The following is an 11,100-nucleotide window of genomic DNA, read 5'->3' as shown; positions in this document are numbered from 1 at the left end:
CTTCAACATGCATCTTTCTGCATGGGTGTAAGTTTTCCCATAGCATAGATTCCTAGGTGTGGAATTGCTAGGTTATAAGTGCGTAGCCATGATAAATATCAACAGACACTATCAAATAGTCAGCTAAAAAGAAGGCATAAATTTATGCTTCCCGATAGTATGGATTGTCAACAGATGCTACCCCATCGTCCTCTTTATTCTTCTTTGACTCCGATGGGTGAAGGGAAAGGCATTTCCTTGCTCTGTTTTGCATTTCTTTTATTACCAATGAGACTGAGTGTACTTTTATCTGTTTATTGACCAATCATGTCTATTTTGTGACTCATATGTAGTTTGTGATTCATATAAGCATTTTACTGTTTCGATACTTGTATTTTTATACTGGTTTGTAGAATCAAAGTTACGGCTATTTTTCCTTTGTCAGTTATATATTTTGCAAGTATTTTCTCTTTGTTGCTTATCTTTTGAATCTGTCTATGGTGGCTGTGGTGCTATGGAATTTCTAAACATTTATGTTCTAGGATCTACCAATCAGAGGCTTATTTGTAGTGGTGGGGACAGAATGGAGTTTGGGGTTTTAAATGTATTCATGACCTTTATCTGGTCTGTGCTTGCTCTTTAACTTTGAACAAAACCCCTAACTTCACTGAATTTTAATTTTACCAGTATCAGGGCACCTTGCCCAACCTCACTCCAGCCACTGTGGAGATCAAAGGAGAAGCTTTGACAGAGCCTTGTAGCCATTCTGAACTTTACAGTTAAATCAATTCACTGATGGACTCTTGAGGTCCACTCCTCCAACACAGGCTTTGTCTGGGGCAGTGGTTTTCAGGGCTTCTGAGCCCTGTCCCCGACATGGTTTCCTTTTTCCAGATGTATTTTGAGTACTTGCTCGTGCTGAGAATATCATCTCAAGGCTCTACAAAAGGAAGTATATTAGTTTGCTTGAGCTGCTGTACAAAACACCACAGACTGGGGGGCTTTAACAACGAAGATGTATGTTCTCACAGTTCTGGAGGCTATGAGTTCAAGATCAAGGTATCAGCAGGGTTGGTTTCTTCTGAGACCTCTCTTGGCTTGTTGATGGCCTCTTTCTCATTGTCTCCTCACACAGTCATCCCTCGGTCTGTGTCCTAATCGCCTCTTCTTAAAAGGACACCAGTCATATTGGATTAAGGCCCACGTGTATGAGCTAATTTTACCTCAATCATCTCTTTAAAGGCCCTGTCTCCAAATATATTCACATTCTCAAGTATTGCAGGTTTGAGCTTCAACATGTGATTTTTGGGGGCACAGTACAGTCCATAACAGGGCGACAGCACCATGTCTGGATGAGAATCAGGTTAGCGAGGCTCAGAATTGTCTCATATACTTACTTCAAGTCACCCAGTGAGTGGGTTGCAGACCTGAACTCAGGCCCCTGCATTTGACACCTAAGCTCAGGCCTGCCCAGGCCTCCCCAGGCAACCTGACTAATGCTAAGACTGTTTTGGTTCCACTGCCCTGACTTCCCACTCACTGGTCACCAGCCTGTGTCCCTGCCATTTTCTAGGCTTCATTACTTAGACTCCTTGAGCAGGGCACCTACTCCCAGCTGACTCTTCTGCACCTCCATTGTCCCCTTGGGAAAGGATCTCAAATAATAATTCAGTTGATTGAATGTAGCTTGTTCAATTGTTACCGTATTTGTGGGAACGATTGCACAGTAAGATAAAATGTGTTTCGGAATGCAGAAAATTCCCCGGCAATCTCACACCTTCACAAAACTGTTTTTGGTTTTTGCACTTCACCTTCTCCTCCTCCCTCTGTACATACACTTGTATTTCACATTTTTGGCATCATATTGAACATGGCAATTCATGTTCTGCCTTTTTCACCCCACATTCTATCTAACAGTTTTTCTGTCTTTATAATAATCATTTTAATGTCTGCATAATAGTCCATAATAGAATCGATATATTCTAATGTTTTGACTCATCGTCCAATTATTGAGCATTTGAGTTTCCCATTTGTGCTACTAGAGTGATGCCAATGGATGTCTTGGTACTTAAAGCTTTTTGCTTCTCTTGAATAATTTTCTGAGGGAAAATTCCCAGGAGTTGAGTTACTGAGTTAAAGGCAGCAGCAGCATCACAGTACCTTGATGAGCTGTAATATCTCTTTATAGAATGGGCATACCGATATTCCATGCCACCAGCAAGGAGCAAGCATGCCGCTTCACTCTTCTCTCGGTGGCATTAGGTGTCAATACCTTTTCGATCGTTTTAATTAAATTAAAAGGGACCTACCTCAAGGCTGCTTTAATTTATACTTCTCTAGTAACCAACAAAGATGGAGAAACATTCTGCAATAGATTTGTATTTTCAATTCTTTTTGCTGTCCTTTTCTTTAAACAAACAAGGAATACTTGAAATCCCAGCTTTTTGGGTAATAATGGATAATAATAAATGATTTCCTTGGAAATCATTAATAATGGATAATAATCCTTGGAAATCCCAGCTTTTTGATTGTCTTGAGGAGTTTGTTGGTGAAAGTAATATTTAGACTTCAACAAGCAAAAAGCCTTTTGGTCAATAACAGATATAAGCCATCAAATGGGGTCAGTTGGGCTGGCCATTTCTGGGGGCAAAAGGGACTGAGAGGACGCCAGAGTCCTCAGAGCTACCTGATGGGACCTGACTCCGATTCTTTGCTTGGTACCCTAGGAGACCTGGTCCGCAGGCTGGAGTACATGTGCAGGAATGCATGCAGCTCCTGGCTTGCTCCAAACTCAGCGCCCAGAGAGGTGGCCTCCACCTCTTTGACTGCCCCTAGCCACAGAGGGCACATATGTATGGGCAGAGTCAGGCCTGGGCACCATTCCTAGGGAAATCTGTCTCATTCTTCCTTTTTTTTTCAAACTGACTTGAATGGTACATTCACCTCCTTTCCATTGTTCTGATCTAAAATAATGATAAATTGCAATTTTTTTCCCTCAGAAGTTTATTTTAATTGCCTAGCAACACATTATCATAAATTGCTCTCAAATTAATTTGTTGGCTTTAGTGCAGAATTATTTGTTTTAAAGGGCTTCATTCTTAAGATATCCTCATGAGGAACTTGTATGCTAGACAGACTCTTGGAGAACTTGATTCATTAGACAACATGGAGAAGGTCAGTGTCTCTCTTCCACGGGCCCAAGCCCCTCATTCGTGATAAGCCTGAGACCCAGAGGGGGAACCAAAGGTTCCTAATTCCCATATTGGTGGAGGGGTGTGGCCAACTCTGGTCAGGAAGCCGCCATCAGGTCTTGGCCATGCAGGACTCCCCAGCCTGTGCTCACCTCTGTCAAGGTCTAGTCAAGGGCAGTAGTACAGAGGGGAAGGGGCTGTGTAGTATTGTGCACAAGAGGGGTCAGGAGCAAGGGGCAGTGATGGAAAGTTTAGGAAGGCAAGAAAGTGTTGTAGGTATGTAAGCAGGACCAAATAGGGCTTCTAATGAGTGATTATGTTGCTTTTATCAATTGATTCATTGATCGATTCATTGATCTGTTTATTTTCATGCCCATTTATTCAGTGCATGCCTACCATGTGCTGGGCCACACTGGAGGCTGAGAATAGTGAGAAAAGATCACAGTCTCTGCCCTCATTGAGTTCACAGTCTGGTGTGGGAGATAGACAAGTAAATAGGAACCCACAGCATAGCTTGCTAGGTCCTGGAAAAGAAAGAACCCCACAGCATTCTGGGAGCCCAGACTCAAGAAAATTCACCTGTAGTCCTATTAACATTTTCATAGATGCATAGTTTTCACAAAATTATAACTATATTGCATGATTTGCCTTTTTCCTCCCTGCATTTTGTTTTTAAGCACAGTTTCTTATTTCTATGGAGCCATCATACACTAAGTCTAAATGGCCCTGTGATCTCCATTAAGTTGATGAAATAAATATGCACCTACTGATAGACACTTAGGTTGCAACTAGATTTTAGCAACTAATGACATGGGATGCAGCCTTGGGCTCCTTTCCCATTGTGTACAGTGGGCTAGAGGGTATAGATCGTTGTGGGTTCTCTAGTGTACTGTCACATGACCCCCCGAGGCCTCATGCTAGTTTCCTAAGCCTGTTTCTCTGTTGCCTCCAGTACTGGGATGGACAACAGATATACCTACCCTCCAACCCCCAACACGCAGATATGTATATATGAATTTTAGTTGAGAGTGTTTGTGTCATAATAGTGATCAAAGGAGGGACGATACTAGAAATTGAGTCTGATTAACAGTGTTCTGGTAGCAAGGGGAAGTGGGGAGGCTGGTCTCTAGGGAGGCTGTTGCAGTAGCGGCACCCAGGTGAGATCTGACAAGGGAAGTAGTCACCATAGACATGAAAGGATATCAAAGACTTTGTGACCAAATCAGCTGGTCTTGATATGGAGTCCGATATAGCTTAGAGAAGGGGTCGCAGCTGCCTCTAGAGTTGCCTCAGGAAGGTCACAGAGTTAGTACACTTGGTTTTAGAAGGTCACATTTAGAGTTTTGGGGCCATTTATCTGGAGCTGTCAGCCTTACTTGCACATGGGTGGGAGGGAAACTTGTATAGGCCCAGGGCAGCCAGCAGGACGGTTGAAATTACCCATAGGTCATTGAATGCTTGGTCTCTTGACTTTCCTGCTGCTAGGTCAACAAAAGCTTTCCAGCTAATGTATTTTCTTCTTTAAGGACAAATTGTCACCCTTCTGGGTGCCTGTTAGGCTGTGTTGTAGATTTTTAATTATTTCACGTGAGCAGAATCTGATCAATGTTTGATGTGACTTACAGCATAAAATAATTACAGAGAAAGTAAATAGTGCGTATGTTTGCCTTAGTAGGACTGCTTGATCTTTCTTATTTTTCTTTGCTATTTTAGTTTCCTCCTGGCTGTGTGTTTTTCCTTATCTTTTCCATTACACAGATGTCCAGCAGGCCTGGCTCTAGAGGAGGATAAGTAAACAAAGGAAACAGTGGCAGTGACCCCAGTGTTTACTTGCTGTGAGGACAACACAAAGCACTCAGCCCTCTGCCCTCCCCTTCCTCAGTTCTGAGATGGAGGGCACGGCTCTGCATTCGAAAGATTCTTCCAGCTTCCAGATTCCATGATACTCAAGAGTATCTCATTAAATATGCTGGTTTGGGTTTATTCTTGCACACGCAAGTCCTGTAAAACTTGTCTGTATGTCTATTAGCATCTCCCAAAGCACTGAAGATTCTACTCCAGTCTCACTTCATTTTTCCTCATGAGGCCTCCGGGAGACCCAGGAGCAGTTTTCTGCTTAACGGACCCCACAGAGTATGGTTCAAAGTGTGGCCTCCAAGGTCAGCCAGAACAGGCCAGTTCCAAGCATATTGATCCTGGGCAAGTCATTTTACCTCCGACCTTTAGTTTCCTCATCCATAAAAGAGGGTGTTGGTGGGACCTTTCAAGCAAAGCTATTCTGTGGGGATTAAATGAGGAAATGCAGGTGAAGCTTACAGCCTAGTGCTTGGCGCTCAGTCAGCACTCCATCACTGGTAGCCATTTGCGTCATTATTATGGTCTTCATTTTGTAGCCAAAAGATCAAGATCCAGAGTGGCTAAATGCCTTATATCCCCTGAGACAATGAATCTAACATAATTGCTAAGGATTAATTCTCTAGGTGGAAGGAGTACTCAGTTGCTTCAAAGGCCTAGAAGGGAAGTATTGACCCAGCACTATCTTCTCTGAGTCTATTACATGTTATAACAGGAGCTTCGATGTATGTATGAAAACTTTTAAATTGGTGAAAATTGACTGATCCTCCTGTGAGATGGTGGTATGGGGTGAGGGCTTTGTCGGGGATGGAGCAATGGCTAAAACCCAGTCCCAGGGCTCAGAGTCTATAGTCCAGTGGCAAAGACATAAACAAGGTAAAATGGGGGCCGAGACCAGCAAGTGGGGCCGGCCGGCTCCTTGCAGCAACTGTGTTCAAGCCAAGATATCAGTGTGGCTGGAGCAGAAGGAGGGGACTTGGAGACTACAGAGGCAAAGAGTGACAAGACTCTGACGTGCACTGAAACAGGGTCTCTCAGGCTATTGTATGGAGTATAGACTGCGGGGGCCAGAGTGGAAGTGGGCTAGACCTGATGAGAAGGCTGTGGAACAGTCCACAGGCAAGATGACAGGGTTAGGCCTAGGTGGCAACTGTGTGGCTTTGGTGGGGTGGGGGGGGGGCAGGGTCCTGGATGTATTTTAAGTGCAGAGCTGTCAGGAGGTAGGTCTAAGGGACTAAAGGGTCAAGGATGACTCCAAGGTGTCTGTCCAGAGCAAGTAGGAGGATGGCATTGCCGCTGAGGTGGTGAAGACTGGGGGAAGGGTAGGGGCACATCCAGAGCTCAGATTTGGACAGGGGTTTGTGATGCCCATCAGAGGTTTCATGGAGAAGTCCTCCTGTAAACAGCTGGCCAGGCAAGTTGTGTTCAGAGAGGTCTGGGCAGAGAAAGACGTTTGTACCCAGACGTTTGTCCCCTGATTCCCGCAACCCTGTGTGGTAGCAGCGCCAAGGGAGCCGGGTCCCCTGGGGCCTCACCTGTTGCCTTCCTGCAGGACAATGAACAGGTAGCTGCAGGTGGCTGGACATCAGCCACCACAGCAGAAACAGAGGTGACCCCAGATTTCCTGGAATCACCATCAGGTCCCCAGCCATCTCTATTTCCCACGTGTACTCGGCTTTCAAGGGCAACTTTCTTTTTGAAATAAAGCAACGCCAAGCCTGCTGCTGCAGGGGGGCGGCACCTTCGCTCAGATTTTCCCATTAGAATGTGACGTTTAAATAGGGAGTCCGCCAGGCGCCCAGGTCCCGGGTGGCCTGGGGGTCACACGGGCGAGCAGGCTGCGCGTGGGCGGAGGCCGCGCACTCCGGGGAGGAAAAAGGGGCTGCCGCGGTGCAGCTGGCCCTCCGCTCAGAACCCGCGGCGCCGACGGGGTTAACGGGCTCGTGCACTGGGTGGCGGGCGGGCGGCAGTGGTGCATTCTGGTAACGAGGCGCCTGGACCCGCGATCGCCCGCCGCCTCCGCCGGGCGGCCCGCCGAGCTGTGCGCGTGTCGGAGCGAGCCCGGGGTGCCGGCGCCATGTAGCGCCCGGCTGCTCCGAGGCCTCCCAGCCGCGGGGATGAAGGGACGCGGCTGCTGGGAGACGGCCTCCGTGCGCTCCTTCTGCAGCTCCGGCTGCCTGAATAAATTTAAGAAGGGTTAGTGCTACCCGGCTTCCGCCCGGAGGCCCAGCTCCCCACGCACGCACGCCCCGCGCCTGGCTTGCTGCATGATCAATCCACGCGAACCTCTGATGTCACTCCTTCGCGGCGTGGGGAGCGCGGGGAACCTCGGGGAACCTCGGGGAACCCCTGTCTGTCCGCGTACCCTGCCGGAGTGCGCTCCGGATTCGCGGGGCATTTTGGAGAGGGGCTGCGGCTAAGAGACGTGTATGTTTGATTAATCTCTTCACAAATGAACTGAAATATAATCAATCCAGAGCTTTCTGTGAAGAAGGTGGAAGTGGCGGTCGGTGTTTAATCCACCCACCTACCCCTCTTTCCCCAGCATCTGTTTGAGGCCTGCATACCCTGGAGTCTGGGCAGAACTGCTGCTTTGCCCACAGGGCTTTGCCCTGGGCCACCCCAGGAGATGTAGGCTGTACTTAGTGCATGACCCAACTCCCTCTCCTTTGCCCTTTGAGCAAGCTGCGACAGATCAAGAGAGTCACTGTAAGTGTCCTCCCGGGTTTGAGCAATGGTCAGCCCTGAGGATGCTACTGCCCCCAGGATAGTGGTCCTGAAGTGACAGCCCCCAGGTGTGCAGGCATGATTGCCTAAAAGTATTGGGGGGAAACCCTTAGCCGTTTGAAGGTTAAAGCAAACTCATTAAGCTCCTGCATGCAATTCCTGATGCTTGAAATCTTTATTACTGGAGATTTTGCATGAGTTAAACTTGATGCATTTACCTTAATGAGTGTTTTCTATTATAATTTGGAACTCTAGGGGGGAAAATTGGGATTCTTAAAGACATAGAGGCAGTTCATTTTACTTACCACTAATTAATTTATTAGAAACAGCTCCTTTTAGAAATTAATGATCTCTGATCTCTAATAAACCTGTCATTAACTTTGCCTGCTGACTGGTCACACGAATGGCTCCATGAGGTTCTGGCCCAGTGCAGGCATTCTCAAATTTGCAGACTCCAGACCTCAGCCCTGGAGTCAGGTTTAACCATGCAAATTCTCCTAAAAACACTATCTGAAGTCTTAGGGTGTTTGTAATTGTAATATTTGAAATTTATTTCATGGAGAATGAAATAAATTTCAAATATTTATGTCTTAAGAATCTTTTAAAGAAACTTGCAAGTGAATTCTGTCTAAAGTATGTCTTCTAGTTTTAGATGACTGGTCTTAATTTCCAGTTTTTATTTTGGTTATGGTGTCATTTCAAATGTAGTTATGTTCTTTATGCAAGGTTTAAATGATGTTCCTGTTATCAGTGTGAATGGATTCATTCTGAGGGTGAATTTTGGATTTAGGGGGAAAAAAAGAAGAAAAGAAAGTATGTATCAGTTAGGCGTTAAATTATTTTTCTTCTGTTGTTCAGCCTGATGATTTTCTTGGTTGCATTCTAGAAGATTTGATTTGGCGGGGCGGGTCTCCACTTGCTTTCTGGTTGTGGGAGGGATGCTCACCTTTGTTGGAAAGTTCACATGTGACCAAAGCAACTGCACCGCAAGTGTGATGCCAATTGATTGCCAGACCCCTCCAGTCCGGGCCTTCATTCCTACCCTTCCTGCCACCGTCTCACGTGGTGCAGCCGGGAATGAGGGGTTCAGGAGGTGCTAAATCGGGCATGGTGCTTAGAGCAGAGCCTGGAGCAGAGCTTGCTGTGCTGGCAGGGGGAGGCCCAGGAGCCAGTGCAGTGGTCAGTAGTAGCCCAGACTCAGCCACAGTGTCAAAGGTCCCAGGGGAAAACTACAGTGTCTCTCCTGGGAGCCCTGAGTGAAGGTGGGCCTAGGAAGACCAGAATGGAGGAGTTTTCAGGAGAAACTGGAAATCTCTCAGTTTTTATATGTTGGCCAAAAACTACTTTTTAAACACTCAGGCAGGACAGCACCCATGAACCTTGCTGGTTAAAGAGAGAGGAGTGAGAGAGGCAGAGATGGGGACTGCGGAAGGCCTGACTAGCTGTCAGCTTTGGGAGGTTGGAGCCTCATGGCCCCTGATGCTGTGGGTGAGGCAAGCACAGGCATGGGGCCCTCATCCCCAGCCTGCAAATGGGATGAGACTGGTCTCTTCTTTTCAGACACAGTGAAGGGTATTGAAATGAGAGGCCACAAATTTCCTTTTAGAACAGGGTCCCACTGAAATTGCATCATACCCCTGAGCTCCTCTTTGGGCAGGTTGAAGGGGAGCTGGGCTTGCAGCCTACCCTGGGAGACTAGGGACAGAAGTCCAGTCAGTGACCATTTCAGGATAACATCAGGATAACATCAAGGCTTCTGGAGGTTCATCACATGGGCTGTTAACTCTCAGGGTCCCATAGAGTCACTGGGGCACCTGGGTTATTGTCCAGACTCTGTTGCTGGGCTGTGTGACCATGGGCAAGTCCCTGCCCTTCTGCAGGCCTCAGTTGCCCCCACCTGTGTAAATGAGGGGAGGAGTGGGTTGGGAAGGACTGACCTCCACCCTGCTCTTGGACCTGGTTACGTGAAAAGGAGTCATGGGGAGTCTATTGACAGGAGACTGCTCCTCAGCGGGCAGTAGCATGTTCAAACTGCTCCTCCACCATTTTCCTGAACTTAGCTAGCTTCTTAGCCTTTTCAAGTGTCAATTTTCACATCTGAAAGATGACATAAAATAATATGTGTATCTATATCTACTAATTATCAGTCCATTTGTCTCTCCGTGTCTGTCTCTGTGCTTCACATAGAGCCGGGGGCCACACATGGGGAAATGCCCGTTTAGGGTCTCTTATAAGCTCTGAATTCAACCCTTAGCAGCTCACTCTTTTACCTTTGTGTGTGTACATGGGTGCACAAGTGTGTGTACAATTTCTGCATCTTTTCCAGTCAGAAAATAAAGCTCTCGAATTGCAGAAAATAAGGACCCCTCACCCTGGCAAGGTAGACTTACCAGAGGTGAGGGCCAGGTGGCCTTAGGCAGCCCTGCCCATGACACCGCTGAAGTCACTAGTTTCTCGTTTGGGACCTCAAAGAGCCCCAGTGAGCCCACCAGCCAGCCTCCATCTTCTAACCGCAGCCACGCGGTTTGCTGACCTGAGCTTGGCAAAGACTGGGTGGTGTATCAGGAAAACAGGAGGGGATCAGGAATGTGAGTGCCAGGTACTTGAATGTTCTGAGGGCTTGTTTTTTGTGAGGTTTTCTGTGTCTTTGAGGCCTTGGACAGGTACCATTCTCAGAGAAGAAACCTCAGAGAACATCAGCTGAGACTTGCCATGGGGTGTAGGGTCCTTCGAAAAGTCAGAGGTAGGGTATTTTTAGAGATGGCTTGCCAAGGTCTCTGCTATTTCATTCCCTACTTTTGGCATCTGCTGAGATCCTTGGGAGGAAGGACTAAGGCCTGAACTGAGGGACTGGCTCGCAGCTCTAACCACCTTCCATGCATGTGCCTGGGGATTAACACCTGCCACCTCACTGGGTCTGGCATCACACCCTGCCCAGTACAGCCTCACTCTGGTCTGCCTACTCAGCCAAATGTCCTGGCCCATCTCTCACATTTTAATCTCTCCCATTCATCATTGCAGGTCCAGTGCCCATTCCAGTTCCCTCTGAAGCTTCCCCTTCCATCTTCCAAGGCTGGAGGTGACCCCTCCCCTCAGACCTCTCCTGGGAGCTCCCTCTTGCAGCACACCCAAGAGTTGTCTGAATGCAAGTCCTCCCTCCTCTGCGGCTATAAGCTTCTAAAGGTTAGAGGCTGGATCTCACCTGTGTCTGTGATGTGCCCCCACCACCACCCCCAGCACTCAGCACTTTTGCGTAATTGCTATTCTATAACCACCCAGCAGCATAGAAGTGAGTGGAGGGAAGGGGCCATCTGAGGCCGAGTGGAAAGACACATGCTTGGATGCTGTT

The 11,100-nt window shown here is 47.4% G+C and overlaps 1 protein-coding gene across 6 annotated transcripts in view; it reads left to right on the top strand.

The window, feature by feature from the left end:
• Positions 1-11,100, top strand: part of OSBP2 (oxysterol binding protein 2) — a 159,448-nt gene that overhangs the window by 80,503 nt on the left and 67,845 nt on the right. Inside the window, exon 1 of one of the 6 annotated variants that reach the window (XM_036221036.1) lies at positions 7,133-7,220. The exons of the other annotated variants lie outside the window; for them this stretch is intronic. Within the exon in view, the coding sequence (XP_036076929.1) occupies positions 7,142-7,220 (79 nt within the window). The 5' untranslated portion in view covers positions 7,133-7,141. Of the gene's footprint in view, positions 1-7,132; positions 7,221-11,100 lie in introns of those variants that run through there. 6 annotated transcript variants of the gene reach the window in all.

The sequence above is a fragment of the Rousettus aegyptiacus genome, unplaced genomic scaffold, assembly GCF_014176215.1.
Source record: "Rousettus aegyptiacus isolate mRouAeg1 unplaced genomic scaffold, mRouAeg1.p scaffold_m13_p_5, whole genome shotgun sequence".
In the NCBI taxonomy this organism is placed as follows: domain Eukaryota; kingdom Metazoa; phylum Chordata; class Mammalia; order Chiroptera; family Pteropodidae; genus Rousettus; species Rousettus aegyptiacus.
This window is presented reverse-complemented; position numbering and strand designations above follow the sequence as displayed.